Here is a 22,844-nt window from a genome sequence, read left to right on the forward strand (position 1 = left end):
CTCTTAACAAATCACCCTTTAGGTGTAGATTAATACCATGTATCTTTGTCCTTTAAAGCTTGCCGGAAACACTTTCAATCTTCTTCTTCGTTGGTGGGTAAATTTATAATGTCTTAACTGGTTTTTTTAATACATAGTCCATCTTATATTAAAGATGGTTCCATACAATTATAGTAAATCTTAACATAAGATGATAACAACATTGACGAATTTTTGTAGGGAAAATTGTTAAAAGCATGCAGAGAAGTATGTAATATGCCAAGCATATGGCTATAAATTCTCTCTACTACGTATTTACTTGTTGCGTTCTATAGAGTTCTGTAAAATTTTTGCCATGTGCCACCTGTCCATATATCTAAAGCGTAATCATGTTTTAGGATCTTAATAAATTGGAGCAATAATCATCATTGTATGAACCTGTAAACAGGCACACACACACGCACAAACAGATAAACTATATATACGTAGGAATGTGTTCGACCAACAGATTCATAATGAACGACAATATTGTCAGGACATTTCATGCGAATGTGTCGTTTGTTGAATTTCTAGTCCGGACATTTGATAAACATACTGAGCACTCATTAATGTTAAATGTCTGTAATTACGACAACAAAACTCTTTGAGGAGAAAACAACAACAACAACATTAAAAATTGGCGAAATTCAAAATAACATCCAAGAGCTATCGCTGCTTGCGCCGACTGCTTATTCGATTCAAAACAACTGTTGATTGTTTTTGTGTGGTTGTGGTTGTTGTTGTTGCTGTTGTTCATTTAACAAAAAACTGAGAGCTTGAGATGGGATACAAGAGTCAAGAACCACCACCATCTACCATGGCATTAGACCGTATCAATTCCTTATTTCGATAAAGTGCTAAATCAATTTGAGATGTTTTAAAAATATTTTTGTTGCGAAAGAATAATTTTACTCACTTTGTAAGGAGCATGAGGCAAATCTATCCATAGATAATCAACCCGTCGCTCTCAGCAAAAAAGTGAGAGTTTGAACTCGTAAATTTTCTTACATTTCATCAGAGAAAGTGGGGAAGGCAAGCAATTAATACAGTTGTATTTATGTTGTGGATGTTGAGGGTACGCCCTCAAATTGATATAATGTTGCAAATAAATAACCATCATCCTTGTGCTTTTTGAGTTGTTTCATTTTAGTTTTTTTCCTAATTGCCGAATTATCACTCCTTTGACCATAGAAAATGTCGATTTAATCTACTCTGACATACACTAGATGACGTATCAATTGAACAAAAAAAAAAAACTTTCTTTCCTTTCTATTCCTTAATTCTGACAATTATTATTATTATTATTATTACTATATTTTCATGTTGTCGTTGCTATTGTTGTAGGAATAAATGAATAGGACAACAGTATGAGAATTGATTATTGCAAAGAGTTTTCATGGTCTACATTAAACGAATTTTCAAGTTCAGTAGCGAAAGTGTTTTTGCAAAGTAAACAACATATTAATTTCAATTGATAATATCTTTTCTAAGAGGTGAAAAATCATTATAAAAAAAACAACAACAACAATTATTATAAATATTATATGTATTCAAATACATAGTATGTGTACGAACAAGATTGGAAATTGTCTACATCCTATTGATAAAATTGGCTAGTCGTGATAAGATGATGTCTTAATGTTTTCTTTCAAAAGTCAATGGTTTTTGTTGTTAAAATATTAGAAAAAAACAAAATATCCTAAACGCCTTCTGAAAATTATTCCATATACACATATATATTACTATAATCTCTATAGTCTCGGCTAGGGTATAGCACATTTCCCCTTACCTCTAATTGAGATTAAAAGAAAAAAATAATAATAATACCAAATTGAACTTTGAGACACCGAGGAAAAAAAATATACATACGAGTATATAAAAATTAATACAAAATCCGCAGCAACAGTTCCCCAAGAAATTCACAGTGTGCGATATTTTTTAAATATAAAGTTAAATTAAAAATAAATTTGTATAAATAAAATGATTATTTTAACAAAGGTTGTGGTAAAATGATATGCGACTATTTGTGTGTTTGCCATGGGGTAGTATGATTTATGTTAACATCGTTAAAAATTCATGAGTAAGTATACGCAATGAAGTTCCATGATACACGTTTTTACAAAAACCATATTCAAACTGATCGAATTATTGTTGGTTATGAATTATCCTTCAGGATTGAATTCTAGAAATGAACAAAAATATATATACTCAGCTTTGTCTGTCCATCCGTTTGCCCACCTACTTGGTGTTCGTCATTATAAAATTTTATTTTGAAAAGTTTTATCAGAATCCGACTATTTAAAACACTTCCAGAACGTAATTTACATTTCTAAAACCTTGGTTTTCAGCCTATAAAATTGTGTACAGCCGTTTATGAAATGTCTACGTTATTGTTGTTTTTTCTTAAAGACCCATTTTTGGTTCCACGAAGGGGGATCGTCCTTCATGAATCTTCGTTGTTGTTTTTTTTTTCAGAATCCACATTTTTGCCTCAGAATCCACTCCTTAATTTGGAAAAGTCGATTTTTTCACTTTTCGATATTTTCAAATTTTGACTATTCGCCTTTTCTTGCCAATTTCAATTTTTTTAATAAGATCTAAATCGGATTGCAAATTAGACTTTAAAATTTTTTCTCGCTTAAGTCGATCGTTTATTCTCAACTCAATTTTTATGAAAAATCATTGTTTAGTCGAATTTGAACGTTATCTTCAAAAAGTGTCCATAGGTCGCTGGTTAAGATCGGGTTCGAAGAACCACAAATGAAAACACCAAAAATCGGTGAACAACTTCTTCTGTCGGAATTAGATCTTGTGTAAAATAAAAGTTGCTTTTTATTCAAAGTGTAAAAGTTTAAAGGGAATATTACCATGTGTTAGTGAATCCAGTCGGTTTGTAAGTGAAGCAGTGTTGCCAGCTTATTTTTGAAGCTTATCCCCAAATCTCCAGAAAAAAAAACCAAATTGGTCTAGAATTTTTTAAAAACACCAAAAAAAAATTGCAAATAAGTACAAAATTTCTTTCCAAATTTTGTAAAACAATCCTGAAATGATACATTTCAAAAATTAAAAAAAAATATAATAATAATACAATATGTATATGAATTTGAAAGGCCGATAGTACAACATAATTCAATGTATAAATATTTTAAATAAAAATAATTCGGTTTATAAAGTGGAAAAAATAAAATGTGTTGCCAGCTTATTTTTGAAGTTTATCACCAAATCGTCAGAAAAGAACCAAATTGGTCTAGATTTTTTTTAAACCCCCCCCCCCCCCCCACCAAAAAAAAAAGGAAATAAGTACAAAATTTCTTTCCAAACTTTGTGAAAAAATCCTGAAATGATGCATTTTAAAAATTCAATTAGCAAAAAAAATATAATAATACAATATGTATATCAATTTAAAAGGCAGATAGTACAACATAATTCAATGTATAAATATTTTAAATAAAAATAATTCGGTTTCTAAAGGGGAAAAAATAAAAAGTGTTGCCAGCTTATTTTTGAAGCTTATCCCCAAATCTTCAGAAAAGGACCAAATTGGTCTAGAATTTTGTTTTTTAAAACCTCAAAAAAAATTGCAAATAAGTACAAAATTTCTTTCCAAATTTTGTGAAAAAATCCTGAAAAGATACACTTTAAAAATTCAATTAGCAAAAAATATAATAATACAATGTCTATATCAATTTAAAACGCAGATAGTAAAACATAATATGAATATTTTAATAATAAAAAAAAAATAAAAAATAATTCGGTTTATAAAGTGGAAAAAATAAGATTCATATATTATTTGCCAAAAGAGTCCAAAATTTCTAAATCTTCTTCTGCAGTTGCAGTTTAAAATTTGTTGGATGTAAATAGTTTAATTGATTCACTTGTAGGTGTAAAATTATAACATCCATAATTTAAGGAATACTTATCTCTTAAAATGCTGAAGTAAGAATACGATTTCTTGATTTGTTTTTAACTATGTCGAACTTTGAAAATGCCCTGCCAACACCAGCATTTGTGGGAGGATGACCTCCCACCCATTTGTTCTTCAAATTCATGGCATAATTGCTCCGAATTTTGCTGAGAATTATTCAATTTTACCAGGTTTAAAATATTTTTTACCCCTAAAAATCCCTCTAAATAAATGTTACCCCTAAAAGTACCCCTAGGCATGAAAAACCCCTTAATTTGAGGGAAACCCCAACCTTGCAACACTGAAGTGAAGTTAACTCTTCAAAGCAACGACGATCACCCCAAACCGAACGTCAACACCCACTAAAGCTTGAGTGAGAGAGAGAGATAGAGAGATCAAAATGATTTACAGTGAGAACTATGTTAAAAAGAATTCTGGTGTTGCCAACGGTCAGAACGAAGCAACAATGCTTCTGGCTTATATATTGTTGAAGTTTTACAGCCGAAATAACTTAGATATTATTGAATACTATGCTACTCACACAAGTTGTTCTTGTAATTCAAAGTCAGTTTTGTATTGAAGAAAATAATTTATTAATGTTTCGTTCTAAGGTTTTTCACAGAATAAAAATTGTGTATATCAAGAAAAATTAATATACTATATGTATTGAAAATAAAGCCTACTTATATAATTTAAATTAAGAAAGAACAAAGTTGTGTATTAACCAGTATTTTCAATAGTTGTACCTTAGCTGTATACGACACTGGATGTAATAGTATTTATACCCTGCGCCACACTGTGGAACAGGGTATTATAAGTTATTGCATATTTTTGCAATACCCAGAAGGAGACGAGATAGACACATGGTGTCTTTGGCAAAAATGCTCAGGGTGGGCTCCTGAGTCGATATAGCCATATCCGTCTGTCCATGAACACATTTTTGTAATCAAAGTCTTGGTCGCAGTTTTAGTCCAATCGACTTCAAATTTGGCACAAGTATGTGTTTTGGCTAAGGATAGAACCCTATTGATTTTGGAAGAAATCGGTTCAGATTTAGATATAGCTCCCATATATATATTTCGCCCGATATGGACTTATATGGTCCCAGAAGCCAGAGTTTTACCCCAATTTGGTTGAAATTTTGCACTAGGAGTACAATTAGTAGTGTAGTTAAGTGTGCCAAATTTTATTGAAATCGGCTCAGATTTAGATATAGCTCCCGATTTACACTCATATGACCACAGTGACCAATCTTTTACTCCGATTTAATTGGAATTTTGCATAGGCAGTAGAATTAGCATTGTAGCTATGCGTGCCAAATTTGGTTGAAATCGGTTCAGATTTAGATATAGCTCCAATATATAGCTTTCGCCCGATTTACAATATAAACTTTTGCGAAGTTTCCATACAATTGCTTCAGATTTAAATGTTTCCCATATTTTTTTTTACTAACATTGTGTTTCACCCTAGTGCATTAGCCGACTTACATTTTGAGTCTATAGATTTTGTAGAAGTCTATCAAATTCTGTCCAGATGGAGTGATGTTTAAATGTATGTATTTGGGACAAACCATTATATATAGCAACCAACACATTTGACGGATGTGATATGGTATCGAAAATTTAGATCTACAAAGTGGTCCAGGGTATAATATAATCGGCCCCGCCCGACTTTAGACTTTCCTTAATTGTTTTATTCGATAACTTGTTCAAATGATAAAGTTAAACCAATAAGTTCAAATTACACTTTTTAAGGAGCTCCACCAAAACATGTCCACTCACTTTCAATTTCTGCAATTTTGAAATTGCAACAAAAACAACAGAGAAAAAAATTTCACGAAAATTTTTCCAATTAAATTTTTAATTGAGTTTTAAAAAATATTCAATTAAAAATTTAATTGATTCAACAAATTTTTTAATTGAAACAAAAATCAATCACAAAAATGCAATCAATCAATTAATTTTTTAATTGATACTATAATTCCTGTGATTGAAGACATTTCAATTAAAAAATTAATTCGATCAATTAGTTTCGTGATTGAATCTGAAAAAAATTGTGTGAACCGTGGGAATTTCACCTTCATTTTTGACAACATATTATATATAGGCATTACCTTTCCATGTTTTGACAAAAGATCAAAATCCCTGACCCACTATGTCCTCTTCTCTTGGCGTGACTTAGTTCTTAATATTCATCACTATATTGCGTTAATTTTCTAGTTTCATAAAATTTGGTATAAAGTCTTCTTATAATTATAGCAAATATATATATAATTATAGCAACAAAAAAGAGGCTAAATAGATGTATTATCTGATATGAATTCCTCTAAATTTATCTTCAGATTTGAGCTCTCGGGTATTCCTGAGAAACATTTTTAGCTATTCCATTGGTAACACCCATATGTAAATTATCCACAAGTGTATGGAATTTGATGTAATCTGTAAGTAAAATAATCTCCATATATGAATTTCATATATAGCCTCAAATTTAAAACAAATTAAAATAATCCATTAAGAAATTATTATTGCAATTCGTGGCGAAAATGAAATTTTTTCTATGTTATAAAAATACAATTTCCAGAATTTAATTTTGATTCCATTGCTTGGTCCTATCAAGTTACTTTCTATAAGAAAAACAAAAATATTTTGCAAATCGTACACAGTGCAAATATTTAATATGCGGGCGGTTTCGTATCTCGCTCTCTCTTGGTTTGCAAATCCCGTCTCAAATCTAAATCTGAGACATCCCAGTTGTACTCCTCCTACCTCTGTAGTCATTGAATCTCATTAGCGCTTCGTTATCAACCAGTGATTTGAATATGTTCGCCCCATAAAATCATTATCAATATCATTTTATTGTACAATGAGGTGGCTGGCATACACTGGCTCTCTGTATGCCGACTGAGAAAAGCGCGGACGATCCGATTAATTCGAATTGAAGAAATGTAGTTCCTAGATGGAATATTCAAAATTATCTCCTTAGTCTAAAGAGCTACGTGAAATTCAAAAGACGTGAATGATTTTTCATTAAACATCGCAAGAAAATGCCCAGTGCCTTGTAACACAAACAACCAAACAAACAAAACCCCATCCACTCAATCTAAAGCGATATGATTTAGTTAAAAATATTTGTATTGCAATCGCAATTAAATTCAAATTGTTTGTGAATTGAAATATAGACAGGGCATAAGAGAAAATCACATCACACTGAAACGAATCGAATCGAAATAAAACGAAATGTACTGTTACAATCCCTAACACGGCACTAAGAAAAAAAAATTGTGCAATCAAAAGCTATGATGAAGTCCATGAACCAAAAGAATTTCATTTTTGGCCCAACAGCAAAAGATGGAAAATTGTGATTAAATTTGGGATAGATCTTGTATGGCACATTTTAATAATTTGGTTTAGTTTATGAGTGTGTGTGTGTGTTAGTGATTGTGTTTTTATTAAAAATTTAATATGTTATGAAAACATTTATATGCATAAAGACAATGATGTGGCAATTATACAAATATGAGAACTACAACAAATCAATGGAAAATATAAATTGAAATAATTGCAAGTCCTATCAAATATAGTGTGACCATAAATAAAGTGATATTTCATTTAAAAATTTAATTTTAATAATAATTTGAATTTGTGAACAAACAAGCTATATTTTATAAGGGATGACATTCAAACACCAAACACTAAACCGTTGGAAAAGTCTACTTCTTAAATTTATCGACTTTTTCAAAAATTGGAAAAGTAAAATTTTTAAAATTCGATTTTTTGACCTTTCGACAATTTTAAAATTCGTTCTTTTTTGAGTTTTTGACTTTTGTAAAATATAGAAAAGTCGGATTTTTGATTTTCTGACCTTTTAAAATTTTAGAGCTGTACTTGAATTGTACCTATATTGAACATATGTGATATATATATGCAATCCATTCAAAATAATTTCAAAAATAATAAATATCATCGACAGATACTCTCAGAGATACCCTTTCAATTCAATGTAGAGTTTTAATTTTTTTTTTTGGCTAAAAGTCCATTATACTATTTCGGCCAATATCAAAACTCGATTTGTCGAATTTGAAGAATACAAAAAGTCGTCTTCTTTTTTTTCAAAAAGTCAATTGGTCCACAATTCTTTTTTCGACAATTTCATCCCTACTCGGTATTATATGGCAAGTTCAGGGAAATCATACAGCATTACATAGTCAACTTTTGAGCGATTTTTTGAGGAAATCATAGAGCATTATATTGTCAACTTTTGAGAGATGTTTACATTACAGAGCCTCCAATTTTGAGAGGTTTCACAGTATTTACACAGCAAACCTCATATTTATATTCGTTGTAGGATCTCATTTACTACATTTAATAGAAATACACAAACCTATGCATTTGCTGACAATGCAAAATTTTTATTTTCATTGAAAATCGATTGTATTCTTCGTGGCCTTCTAGATGTTTTACTTGGATTTGAACATTGAACTTTTTAATTTGAAAGTTCTGGAAAACAATACAATTATTTATTTCCAGCTAACAAAATTTGTATTCTCTAAACGCCCGGTTAGATAGGGAAGTGTTTGAGATTTTAAGCAGAAATTTATTACAAAATGTAGAGAAATTTTAACCATTATACGTTCACACCATTGGCATTTTAATTATTGATAGAAAATTATGAATTTTTATACCCTCCACCATAGGATGGGGGTATATTAACTTTGTCATTCCGTTTGTAACACATCGAAATATTGCTCTAAGACCCCATTAAGTATATATTCTGGGTCGTGGTTAAATTCTGAGTCGATCTGAGCATGTCCGTCCGTCCGTCCGTCTGTTGAAATCACGCTAACTTCCGAACGAAACAAGCTATCGACTTGAAACGTGGCACAAGTAGTTGTTATTGATGTAGGTCGGATGGTATTGCAAATGGGCCATATCGGTCCACTTTTACGTATAGCCCCCATATAAACGGACCCCCAAATTTGGCTTGCAGACTCTCTAAGAGAAGCAAATTTCATCCGATCCGGCTGAAATTTGGTACATGGTGTTGTGTTAGTATATGGTATTTAACAACCATGCAAAAATTGGTCCACATCGATCCATAATTATATATAGCCCCCATATAAAGCGATACCCAGATTTGGCTTGCGGAGCCTCTAAGAGGAGAAAATTTAATCCGATCCGGCTGAAATTTGTATTTGTATTTTTTGATTTGGCTTTCGAAGCCTCTAAGAGAAGCAAATTTCATCCGATCCGGCTGAAATTGGGTACATGGTGTTAGTGTATGGTCTTTAATAACCATGCAATTGGTTCACATCGGTCCATAATTATATATAGCCCCCATATAAACCGATCCCCAGATTTGGCTTGCGGAGCCACTAAGAGAAGCAAGCCGATCCGGTTGAAATTTGGAACAGATTTTGACCTCCGGAGCCTCTTAGAGAAGCAAAATTCATCCGATCCGGTTCAAATTTGGAACGTGGTATTAGTATATGACCACTAACAACCATACCAAAATTGGTCGAGCCAAAAATAATCTACCAAATTATTTCTATAGAAAATTTTGTCAAAATTTTATTTCTATAGAAAATTTTGTTAAAATTTTATTTCTATATAAAATTTTGTTAAAATTTCATTTCTATAGAAAATTTTGTCAAAACTTTATTTCTATAGAAAATTTTGTCAAAATTTTATTTCTATGGAAAATTTTGTTAATTTAATATATACCACGTATGGACTTACTTATAATTTAGAAGATGGTGTTAGGAGGTTTTAAGATACCTTGCCCTTGGCAAGCGTTACCGCAACTCAAATATTTCGATTGTGGATGGCAGTGTTTAGAAGAAGTTTCTACGCAATCCATGGTGGAGGGTACATATGCTTCGGCCTGGCCGAACTTACGGCCGTATATACTTGTTTTTATCTGACAAAGAAGTCTATGAACTGTTGATACATACAGTGTTAACGTTGTTCCTCTTTAGTGGTTATTATGTTTCCTTTTTAAGCGTCAATTTTTGTTGTGGTACTAATTGTGATATTTTTTATTTTTTTTTGTGCCACTTTTTACCATGTTGTAGTTTTTGTAAATGTTCGTCCCGGATATCATTAAAATTACAGATACGTCGAATACTATAATTTTGAGCACTTTTTCCTTCCCATAACACTGTGTTACCAAACGGACTATTGTGACGCCTGAAAGTATACAAGAAATTTTTCTGGGCAAATCGGTTTATCCCCTGAACTGAATTGTTTAATTGTTTTAGATTTGATTTAGATCTATTTTGAAAAAAGCGACTTCAACATTGCGTCAAAAATTCTTAAAAAAAATACTTAATACGCATTCGTTTCAAATATACATGGAGCAAACGTACGTTAGAATTAACATACATTTAAAAAGTAATCCCTTTTGAATAATCCCTTCTGCAATTTACCCTGTCTCCGTAATTAACTTTAGGTAAAAATCTAAAGTCATTATTGATTTCCCAACTTATTTTACATTATTTCCTTCGTTACAACCCAATGTCCAATTTATGGACTGAAAAATCTCTACAAGTCCAAGTAAATTGTTCGGTTTGTTTATTTTTCTTGGTCAGACTTACTTGTGATGTCAAAGCATTTCAAATCAAAAATATTATTTGTAGTATTCAAACAAAACAACACACAATTCTAATCAAAATATTTATTTTTACGTTTCCTTAATATAAATTGCAATTAAATAAAAATAGAGAAATGTGTAACAATTGAAAAGGAAATTCTTTAAACAACGAAGAGAAAAAATGGAAAATAATATCAAGAACACATTGAATTAACCATTCCAGATTATTATGCTGATCAATAAAGTGCGTCTGTATATCCTCTCCACTTTCATTAGCAAGAACAACAACATCTATACATTAAATTAAATTAAAACTATACATTTTGCTATAAACAAAAGAAACTAAAAAAAATATAACTAATTAACAAATTCCCATTCTACATGCACACACAACGAGAGCCCATAATTAATAAAATCGATCCAGTACAAACAGTTTAAGAACAGAGATAATTCTAAGCGCGAAAATTAATAACATCCGTCTGTCAATTAAATAGTCTGAAAATTAAAGTGCCCGTGTGCCGCGAATATAAATGCGACAACTATTTGAGGGTATTGGACAAGTATCAGTGGTGCGTTTACATAAAAATCCACATTGACTCTTAGTGCAACCGCAGATGTGTGAGTGAGAACATTTCCTTCATAACAGCAGCTACTGTAATCAATGAGATGTGTAATGTTGTTGTTGTAACAGATTTGTAATTGCTGCCATTACCATTGCTGCTTATATACGATCACAATAACCAATCAATCAAAATACAAAGCCAACAACGACAACGCCGCCAAAGCCTATGACACATATCAATAACAACAACTGTAACATTTATCTTTAGTATCAATCGAAATAAAGTGTAGCAACAACAAAGTAGAACAAAATGTCACTCGAAGAGGAGATAAGTGAGAAGATCTATGATCATCGTATGAATATAGATTGGAGCCATTTAAATAAATCGAATGGAACAACACATTATTCAAAGGATATGATATTCAATGATGGACATAGATTGTCTATAACGGTATATAGGTAAGTGATAATCAAACTCTCAACATTGTGCACAGAAAAAAATTTCACGAACATTTTTCCAATTAAAATTTTAATTGGGATTTTAAAAAAATATTCAATTAAAAATTTAATTGAATCAACAAATTTTTTAATTGAAACAAAAATTAATAGTATCAATTAATTTTTTAATTGGATCAATTAATTTTTTAATTGACCTTCAATTAATTTTTTAATTGATACTATCATTTCTGTGATTGAAGACATTTCAATTAAAAAATTAATTGGATCAATTAATTTCGTGATTGAATCAGAAAAAAATTTTTTGTGTGTAACCAAGGTTTCGTTATGAGTGTAAACACAATCATAGCGTCTGTCGGCAGTCAATCACTTCGCAGCAAAAAAATTCGGAAGATGTTCTACAGGCACAACTTTTAAAGCAGTTCCAAAAATGTCCTCCCAAAAATATTCTTTATTTTAACTATACATGAAGTTCTTTAAATATAATTTTTTCTTTGAATACAATTTTTTATAACTCGCGTGCTAATCGTAGTGCTATTGTTAGCATGCCCGCCTTGTATACACAAGGTCGTGAGTTCGATTCTTGCTTCGACCGAATACCAAAAATTTTTTCAGCGGTGGATTATCCCATCTCAGTAATGTTGGTGACATTTCTAAGTGTTTTAAAGCTTCTCTAAGTAGTTTCACTAGAATGTGGAACGCCGTTCAGAATCGGCTATAAAAAGGATGTCCCTTGTAATTGAGAATCGGTCAGCAATCAGTGATAAGAGAGAAGTTCACCACTGTGGTATCACAATGGACTGAATAGTCTAAGTGAGCCTGATATATCGGGCTGCCACCTAACCTAACCTATAACTCGTGTTTTCCATATTTTGTAATGGGTAATATTAACTTGTTTTGTTTCCAAAATGTTAAGAATTAATAAAATGGTACAAATTATTTAAATTTTCGCAAAAAATGCTAAATCCATTCTACAACAAGTATATACAGCACTAAGTTCGGCCGCGCCGAATCTTAAATACCCACCACCATGAACCAAATATTAGGGTTTCCTTTGAAATTTCAGGAGGGCTTGAGGACTTGAGGACACTTCCCGAAGATAAATTTAAAGATTTCACCTATGAGGACTATATCAGATTCTGGATTTATAAGAACCATTTTTGTTTGAGTTTTAGAGGAATCATTAACATCTCTTATAAGTGTGCAAGAAAATTATAAAATAACGTCTTAATTTGAAATCTTAAATCTGTGGAAGTAAAATCTGGAAATTTTACATTGAGTTTCAACCAATTTTCATGATCAGTGCGTTTTCTACACCGTCAAGAAGTAAAGTCGGTCTATATGGAGGCATTATCAAATGGACCGATAAAAACTTAATCCGATACACGTTTTTGTGAGCCTAAAATACCAGAATATTTACAAATTCAGGCAAATCAGATAAAAACTACGGTTTCTAGAAACCCAAGGAGTTAAATCGGGAGATCGTTCTTATGGGGGATATACTAAAATATGGACCGATACTCACCGTTTTCGGCACACCTCTTTATGACCCGAAAATACCTCTAGATTTCCAATTTCAGGCAAATAGGATAAAAACTTCGGATTCTAGAAGCCCAAGAAGTAAAATCGGGAAATCGGTCTATATGGGGGCTATACCAAAATATGGACCGATAATCACCATTTTCAGCACACCTCTTTATGGTCCTAAAATACCTCTAGGTATTCAATTTCAGACAAATTGGATAGAAACTACGGTTTCTATAAGCCCAAGACCCAAAATCGGGAGGTCGTTTTATATGGGGGCTATACCAAAACATGGACCGATACTCCCCATTTTTGGCACACTTCTTTATGGTCATAAAATACCTCTAGGTTTCAAATTTCAGGCAAATTGGATAAAAACGACGATTTCTATAAGCCCAAGACCCCAAATCGGGAGGTCGTTTTATATGGGGCCATACCAAAACATGGACCGATACTCACGATTTTTGGCACACGTATTTGTGGTCCTTCAATACCTCCAGATTTCCAATTTCAGGTAAATTGAATAAAAACTGTGGTTTCTATAAGCCCAAGAAATAAAATCGGGAGATCGGTCTATATAGGGGCTATACCAAAACATGGACCGATACTACCCATTTTTGGCACACCTCTTTATGGTCATAAAATACCTCTAGATTTCAAATTTCAGGCAAATTGGATAAAAACTACGATTTCTATAAGCCCAAGACCCCAAATCGGGAGGTCGTTTTATATGGGGACCATACCAAAACATGGACCGATACTCACAATTTTTGGCACACGTATTTGTGGTCCTACAATACTTCTAGATTTCCAATTTCAAGTAAATTGAATAAAAACTGCGGTTTCTATAAGCCCAAGAAGTAAAATCGGGAGATCGGTCTATATGGGGGCTATACCAAAACATGGACCGATACTCACCATTTTTGGCACACCTCTTTATGGTCATAAAATACCTCTAGATTTCAAATTTCAGGCAAATTGGATAAAAACTACGATTTCTTTAAGCCCAAGACCCCAAATCGGGAGGTCGGTTTATATGGGGACTATATCAAAACCTGGACCGATATAGCCCATCTTCGAACTTGACCTGCCTGCAGACAAAAGACGAGTTTGTGCAAAATTTCAGCACGATTGCTTCATTATTGAAGACTGTAGCGTGATTACAACAGACAGACAGACAGACAGACGGACATCGTTATATCGTCTTAGAATTTCTCCCTGATCAAGAATATATATACTTTATATAGTCGGAAATCGATATTTCGATGTGTTACAAACGGAATGACAAACTTATTATACCCCCATCACCATTCTATGGTGGTGGGTATAAAAATGTTGGATATCACTGCTTTCTTCTTACATTTTAATTAGCAATAGTCGAAAATAGACAAATGATGATATACTAACGTTTTATTATCCATCTCAATGTACTTCCATAAACATACTCATGTCAACATACACACATACTAACACAAATGTAACTAATTTAACAGTTCTTTCAAGTATTTTCTCTGTTAACAACCATTATTGCAGTATTCTCTTCGTAATATCAACGATTGGGAATTCTACCGTTTTATATTTGCTGATTAAAAGACGTTTGCGTTGCCCATCAAGGATTGACATCATGCTAATGCATTTGGCTATAGCAGATTTACTGGTAACATTCTTGCTTATGCCTTTGGAAATTGTGTGGGCATACACAGTTCAATGGAGATCAAATGATTTCATGTGTCGCTTTATGAGTTTTTTAAGAGTGTTTGGTCTATACCTATCAGGCTTTGTGCTGATGTGTATCGCTATAGACAGGTAAGTACAAAACTCGATAAGGGTAACTTGGTATAGAGACAGCAAACGGAAGAGAGGGGTGGTGCATTAATCGCTGTCACTTTTTTGTTTAGATATTTTGCCATCTTGAAGCCTTTTAAGATATCCAATAGACGTGGACGCACAATGTTGGCCATTGCATGGTTTAGTTCATTGGTGTTTAGTCTGCCACAGGTATGTTAGTTAGTCATTGCTGCATGTCATGCAGTTGTTCATCTTCTTTGTCCCAAAAGAGTTCACCTATTGAGATTCTTCGCTTTTATTTTCAGGCATACTTTTTTCATTTAGCACGACATCCCGAAGCTAGCGACTACCATCAGTGCGTATTGTTTAATACTTTTAAAAGTAACCTACACCATAACCTTTATCAATTATGCAATATGTTGGGCATGTATGCGTTTCCATTGATTACATTTATATTTTGCTATGGATCCATATATTTTGAAATCTATCGTAAAAATCAAAGGATTGTTAAAGGAATTGGTAAGTTTCCATTGGATTACGTATATCAAATATCCTAGGTTTATGTTACAAAGTAGAGCAGTAATCTTTAAATTTAATTTGTCCAATATGATCTTAGCTATACTTTGCAACTGCCCACACTGTTTTGTCCATTTACATCGCTTAGATCTTTTTAACCAAATTCAAGATCCATAAAGTCAGTATGTTAAAGGACTTTTAACAGTTCTCCAGCTCGAAAAACTGATGACGATTCGCTTAGGACTGAACACGCTTTAACAGCGTGTGTAGGAATTGTGGTGGTTGAATTTGAAAGATCTTTGCGGTTCCAAAACCAATCTGTAGGAACGTGTCACTTTGTCAGCATTAAATGCCAAAATAAATCAGGCGTTCAGATTTGAAAAAAATGACTTAGTTTTAAAGTTGGTCGCAGGCTCTGTTGTTGACACCTACAGCCTCTGTACCAAAAAACAAAAAATTATACAACTAAAAGAGAAATAACCATGGTGATCACAGAGCACGTGAATGTTCCTAGTTGGAAAACAACACTGATAAGACAATTTATTATTTCTTGGTATTTGCAAATTCAGACACTTTTGCAGTGTGTCTTAACTTTTTACTATATTTTATGGAATTTCCCAAACAAAGTGCATTAATTGGAACCTTTAATAGGGATCGCCGTTTTCCCTTACCGATTATGTAAGTCGACAGTTCGCAGTCAGAAGATATTCTAGCCAATTTCTTATATGCGAAACGAACGCTTTCGTTCGACTGAAATGTTAAAAACAGCTGATTTTCCTTTATACATTCAGCTGTTTTGGGCATCCTAGTCGAACGAAAGCATTCGGATATGAGAAATTGACTGGAATATCTTCTGACTGCGAACTGTCGACTTACATAATCGGTGATGAAAAACGGCGATCCCGATGATCGACTTAACTCAAGCCAAGGAAATCTAACATTCTACTAAAGAAAATAAAAGCGTTCCATTTGTTTGACATTTCTAGAACGTGAACGTATAAATGTATAATCTCACAATTTTATCGTGACCAAAAGTGATTTGTCTTCCCTGTTTCATAGCTATCTCCTTCATCCACGCCTATGTCTATATGCGTGTCCCAGAGTTGTTTCCCTTTTCAAATTATGTGACAAGTGATTTACGTTCTCTTAAGCTATTGCAGCTTCTGCTTTGTTGCGTGTTGTGTGTGATCATGTCTACGTGGACTTGTGTGGAAAACTTGGAAAAGCACTAATGCTCTGCTATTTTGTTTTGTTTTTTTTTTTTCAGAACGGTTTCGACGTTCAAACGATGATGTTCTGAGTCGTGCCAAAAAGCGTACTTTAAAGATGACCATAACTATTGTAATTGTGTTCTTCATATGTTGGACTCCCTATTACATCATAGCAATGTTTTATTGGTTTGACAAAACAACCATGGCTAAGGTCAATCCGCTTGTCACCAAAGGCCTCTTTATATTTGCCTGCACGAATTCATGCATGAATCCCATAGTTTATGGCGTATTTAATATACGGGGACGTGTAGGAAAAGAAACGGTAAGTGATAGATTAAAAACGAAGATGAATGAAGTTGGGTGTTTTTTTCTAATTTATCATTTCTTTAAAAGTGTGAAATGATCAGGGATAATTTAAATATATTGTGATTAAAAAAGGGCTTCGTAGAATGAAGCATTTCATATCTAAAGAGGTAAGCCATGTTCTCTTTTAGTATCCGATACAATATTTGCATAAACTATGCATAAATACGTTGTACTGGTCTTCTCCAGAATATCACGTCAGAGAAAATCATCGGACATGCACCCAGAGAAGGAATATGATCACCTCAAACAAGTCTCAAGAGCAAAATATTATTTTTGGACGGTGAGCAGGGAACATTTTTACTAAGGTTCTCCAAGTGCCTGAAAAAATTCATCAATTTGGAGGGAAATTCCCATTATCGGCAACATTGGTTGCCGTGGGCACAAAGAGAATCTAGTTAACAAGAGTCATCCTTTTATTATGAAAATGAGCGAACAAATGTCAAGGTGTAGAGGGCTACGAAAAAAGATTTTTCTGTAAATTTTCGCCCAAAGCAGTTCTACCCAAGAAAAAAACTTAAAAAGGCAATATACTTAAGAAGACTTTCATATACAACACACCATTTCATTTTCATTTCCCTTTACCATTTTTATATTTATTTTGTAGCTTTTATTTTTGAAAATTATAAAACACACAAATGTTATTGATATTTTCGTCGTAAACGGCAATACATTTGGGAGACATATCGACCCAAATTTCATGCCATACCACCATGTTCCAATATTCGGAATCGCAAAATTTTCGTTTGGCGATACTTTTTGTTAGCAAGTAAAGTTATCAGATAATGACCAATCAATTAGCTGATTTAAATTTGGCAACGTAGTTTTCTTTGATGAGATGTTCAAATAAAAAATTGAATTTATGTCCGATATTATTTAATTTTTTTCTTTATAAGAAAACTAAATTCTTGCGATTCCGAATATCGAAATATGGCTGATAATGTTGGCAGAGACGTCTGATGCATCTTGTTAACTTGATTCTCTTTAATAGGAATTTAATTTCGTCATTCCTCTCCAATCTCTCCTTATTTTCTCTTATTCAATCCTTACACTCTCAATCGACTAGAATAAAAGAAAAACCTAAGAGCATGCTTAGTTTCTCTTTTTATTTCCTCTTGTTATGTCTTAGAAATGAATCCAATGTTCTCTTTTATATTCTTTTCTTTTCCGATATTATCTAATTTTTGTTCTTTGTTAGAAAACTAAATTCTTGTGATTCCGAATATCGGAATATGGGGTATAATGTTGGCAGAAACATCTGGTGCCTCTTGTTAACTAGATTCTCTTTAATAGGAATTCAATTTCATAATTCTTCTCCAATCTCTCCTTATTTTCTCTTATTCAATCCTTACACTCTCAATCGAGTAGAATAAAAGAAAAACCTAAGATCATGCTTAGTTTCTCCTTTGATTACCTCTTGTTATGTCTTAGAAATTAATCAAATGTTCTCTTTTTTATATTCTTTTCAGACTACTACTAGTAATCGCCATACTTCTTTATACAATCGTGGAGATTCATCCAATCAATTACCCAAACATTTGCTCAACATTAACGACAACAGTGTTACCACAAACACCACTTTACTATCGAGAAACAGTGAAATCGCAATGAATGGTAATCACAAGATCAAAGATACCGATGTCGATAAAACCGGTGTGGATACTGATTCACCAGTTATATGCATAAAGTAAGTGCACTCACACACCCAAAATGTTTATGAATAATAACTCGTCCAATGGTCATGTAACAGCATGTAATGATCACATAGTAGTATCAGCAATAGCAACTAACAACTGTTAATTAACCTTTTTGAATAGCAGGCCAATAAAATCATAATGCTTATCAGGTATTGCTTTAATCAAATGAGAAAAACTGTTTTTAATTATTTGTGTCTAGATAGAAGTGTTTCTCTCTCGGAATGTGCAACATGCACTGTGGTTTCATCCAATTGAATTATTATCGGAAATCTTAATAGCCACATTCAAAAAAGTAATTGATGATATATCTAAGGAATTTGTATGGTAAAAGTAATTTTAAAGTTGACATTTAGAGATTATGCTCCTCTAAAAAAGTAAAAGGTGTAATGCCAGCAAGGATTATTTCCCGAGTCGATTAAAATACAATATTTTGTTCTTGTTTCTGATTGCCAGATATCAATGCAGGTTGGTTTTTACCTCTAAATAAATGATCTACATGTTATTACAATTGTTGGACAAAGAAAGATGAGGGAATTGATTTTATGAATTAATTTATTTATTACTTATTACTTTACGTAATATACATTCCGGACATACTGTGCCTCATTGTTCTGTTACACTAAGGGCACCAAGCAAACTTAATGATGTATCTCATACATTGTCAATCTCACAAATGTAGAGAATTGTTCGTCTATAATCTAAAAATCCCTTTGGAAAGTAACCTTTGTACCCTTAACATAAGAAGTTTAATTGAAAACGAAAGGTAGTTTCTTAATTACATTGTAAAAACCGCCACAAAGAAAATAAACATAATAATCGTGACTTTACACCATATACCAAAGAGGGTATTTTAAGTTTTGTTCACACATGTATGCGTATTCATGCGGTGGTTACTATAACAATACTATTGTTAATGATTTTATCTGTTTGTTTATTTGTTTTTATTTTCATTCCTACATTTTTTTCAGTTGTGTTGACTCGATTGAACTCACTAATCTGCAAAAGTCATAATTAAACAACAGCAGTCAGCAATCGGAGGCAATTGATGGCAGAAGAGTATCATAGATGAGATGAGATGAGATGAGATGAGATGGAGATAAGAATAGGAAGGAAGCTGAAACTCTTAGCTCTTTGAAAAGTCCGACATCGTGTAAGGCCCATACGAAAGACTAAATGATTGGCGCATCTCTTACCGTTAATTAAGTGTAATGTATTTGCTCTCTCCCTCTCTTTATGTTGTACTGTTACACATACTCTTAGACCAATAATATAGCGGAGGGAAACGATTGACTCTTTAATAGGGAAACAACAAAAATCGATGAAATATATCAAAAAACAAATTGGCAACGACACTTAATTTCGTATCACAGATCCGACATAGAAATATACTTCGTATTAATATATATATGTATGTAGGCTTCGATGTGGTTCATTTATATGCTGAATGTAAATAATGTTTAATCAACATAATTTAGTTAAATCGTTTTTTGTTTTTGTTCTCCATTGTTTTGGTGTTTCCTTTTTCAATTTTGGTGTCGTTTGCCATTCGACCGTTCGCTAAAGAGGCCCAAGGCATACATATAAACAACACACATAAATACATACAACCCAACCATACAAAGACGAGTCTCACTATCTGTTAGAAGTGGTGTTAGTAATAGATGAATTTTGTTATAGGCGAATTTATACAGGTATATAATTTTAGAGAATTTAAGTAAACTACAACTACAACAACAATAAAAAATATTTATTTATATTACTAAAATAAAAACAATAACAATAACCGTATGGTCCCAATATCATACCAAATGGGCATCATGGAAATGAAATTAATTAAGTAGTTTTGATTTAATCGCCTTTTAATTTGTTTGCGTCTAAAGATGATGATGGTAATGGTGATGGCGGTTTGCCTAGCTGCCCGCTACACATCTAATCATTCTCTCTAATGGGTAGGTATATTTGTTGATAGCAGGTATATATGGTAACAAAATTTGTATAATTTTCAAATGAATATTAAGCTTCTGTAATCAAAAGATATCAGTTTTTATTGCTGCTTTTTTGTTCGAATTTATTTCGTTTTTTTTTTTTTTTGGTTTTTGGCAAATATGCATAATTTATGAATGCGTGATTTCCATTAAGATAAATTGATATTTAATTAATGTTTATTGTATGGTGTCAATGATTTTAAAGATTTTGATGGGCCGCCGGCTATTCTTGGCATATGCTAAACCAATACTTCGAAGTTGTTTTATTTTTGCCCCACTCTTACACTCCTCTCTCTGCCACTCATATTTAATGAATGAATGGTATTTGTGTTGGGGGGATTTTAAAAATGTGCAAATCGATTTTCATTGATCACAGCCGTCAGACTACTATCATGTGGTGGCGTTTTGAGTTGCTCTCCGTTAAATACATGCAAATCAAGTGAGCAAGCGAAACCGTTAAATACTCAAAAATGTTATTAATTCATATTAAGTCACTTTCAATTTACAGTGATATGTTGAAGAATTTTGTCTGCATAGCAGGAAGCAAGGCATATCAATTTCATGTAATAGCATTGCATGTCTGCCTTTATACCCAGCCAAACAGATGTGGTCAGTATTACAGCAATAGATGCGTATTTCAAGGTTCAAGGGTTTAAAAAATGCGTTGACAATTTCTTACATGAATAACAAATGATTTAGCTCTTCAACTAATCTATTTATTCATAGTGGACTTAATTTTAACGAATTTTTTAATTTTTTTTTTCTTTGACCGTAAATTGGAAGCTCTGAATCCCACGTGTTAATCTTGGGGTACAAAGACTCCTGTCAAACAGGATTACATGCAATATATACATATGGGCTTGAAACTTGGTGGGTGGGGAGGTAGTACTAAGCGACCTCTGAAAATGTCAGTCTCCCAGCAAGCATTTTTTATTATTACATTAAAAACAAAAAAAGATATCAATGTGTAGTAGTCCGCTATTTTACTCCCAATTCCATTGTGATACCGAAGGTGGTGAACATCCCTCTAATTGATAAGTGCAGCCTAATTCTACTTTAGCTTAAATCAATTATTTTATACTATTTATGATTCATAGAAAATCTTGATTTTTGCATAGGCCCAAATATATTTTAAATTATTTTTTTTTGAAAACTTATAGCGCCCCTTGTCATATAGAGGGCATTTCCTTGTTGACCTCAGTTGTCAACAACTGTCACATAACAATTGTTTATGTTACTTAATAGAAAGCTGGAAAGTGTTGTCATTTCATGTTTATTTGTTCGCATAATATTTCGTCGTACTTCTGTCAAATGTCTAATGACAGCCGCCAAATGTTTAAGGCACTAAGATATTCGTTTATTTATGTGTCTATAATCTCACAATAAGCTTGGCAAAATTTAATCGTTTGGTTCTATAGAGAGACCATAAGACACCACCCACAATGAGTCAACCCAATGGATGAGCAATCAAGTCATCAAGTTTACGAAAACGATGTGAATGGGGGATGGGTTAAGGGGCCAACATACAGAATTAACAAGATGATTGTGTTTATGTGTGCTCGCAACAAATTCTATTAACAATAAAATCCCAAAATACGTCACTTTTCCAATTCTATGGCAAAAAAAAAAAAAAACAGAAGGTTGGAGAGTCGCCAATACTGCCAGATATTTGTCGACATTAAATTTATTCTTTTGGCCATACAATGCTAGTGCAATGATCACACCTGCTGGAATTGTTTTTCAGTTTCACGATAAACGTTAGGAGACGCACATATGCATTGTGTCGCATGAAAAATCCCAGAGACATGTTGTGCTACCACAATTCGTATTATCTATAGACCTTGCTGGGGTATCATTTCTAAGCATCGCAATCTTGTCATCGAGATTTTCTCCACAAAGATGAAGATTTTTCATCATTATGTCGTATTGTGTCACAAAACGTTTTGCAACTAATCAACAGCTACTCAATGTGCTGGCTAGTATGCTGTATGCAGCAACATCAGAGACAGTAGAAATTCAACGGCTAGTATACTGACAATGACAGCGACACCATCAACAGCATTGACATTTGTGAAATTCAGTGCACAGCGTTTGCACACAACATGGGAAAATATATCGCTGAGTTGCAGCTTTTCCACCAATGTTAATTTATTTTGGAAGGCAGGAAGCATTTTGCGTTTGTACACGGAAAAATAAAATTAAGAATCTTCAGATGAAAGCTCATGTAGTAGA

At 32.7% G+C, this 22,844-nt stretch overlaps 1 protein-coding gene across 8 annotated transcripts; it reads left to right on the forward strand.

Moving 5' to 3' along the window:
* The first annotated feature begins 2,057 nt into the window (after positions 1–2,057).
* On the forward strand, positions 2,058–20,456 carry AkhR (Adipokinetic hormone receptor). 8 transcript variants are annotated; one of them, XM_075293181.1, is made up of 9 exons: positions 6,796–7,303; positions 10,734–11,128; positions 11,202–11,531; positions 14,586–14,858; positions 14,951–15,050; positions 15,146–15,359; positions 16,624–16,889; positions 18,400–18,617; positions 19,596–20,456. In XM_075293181.1, the coding sequence occupies exons 3-9, from the start codon at positions 11,383–11,385 to the stop codon at positions 19,636–19,638; spliced, it is 1,263 nt and encodes a 420-aa protein (XP_075149296.1). In that variant the 5' UTR covers positions 6,796–7,303; positions 10,734–11,128; positions 11,202–11,382; the 3' UTR covers positions 19,639–20,456. The 8 variants fall into 8 exon arrangements, with proteins under 8 accessions (XP_075149297.1, XP_075149296.1, XP_075149290.1 ...); XM_075293175.1 differs by having other exon boundaries at positions 10,734–11,531; XM_075293177.1 differs by having other exon boundaries at positions 10,787–11,531.
* The last annotated feature ends 2,388 nt before the right edge of the window (positions 20,457–22,844 follow it).

Source organism: Haematobia irritans, chromosome 2 (assembly GCF_050003625.1).
Source record: "Haematobia irritans isolate KBUSLIRL chromosome 2, ASM5000362v1, whole genome shotgun sequence".
NCBI classification, from domain to species: Eukaryota; Metazoa; Arthropoda; class Insecta; order Diptera; family Muscidae; genus Haematobia; species Haematobia irritans.

Bases quoted from the DNA above. Each gene is read 5' to 3' on its own strand.
- AkhR (XM_075293175.1), top strand. From the start codon at position 11,383: ATGTCACTCGAAGAGGAGATAAGTGAGAAGATCTATGATCATCGTATG. The intron at 11,532-14,585 runs GTAAGTGATAAT...CCATTATTGCAG, and splicing joins TTGTCTATAACGGTATATAG to TATTCTCTTCGTAATATCAA. The intron at 15,360-16,623 runs GTAAGTTTCCAT...TTTTTTTTTCAG, and splicing joins AAGGATTGTTAAAGGAATTG to AACGGTTTCGACGTTCAAAC.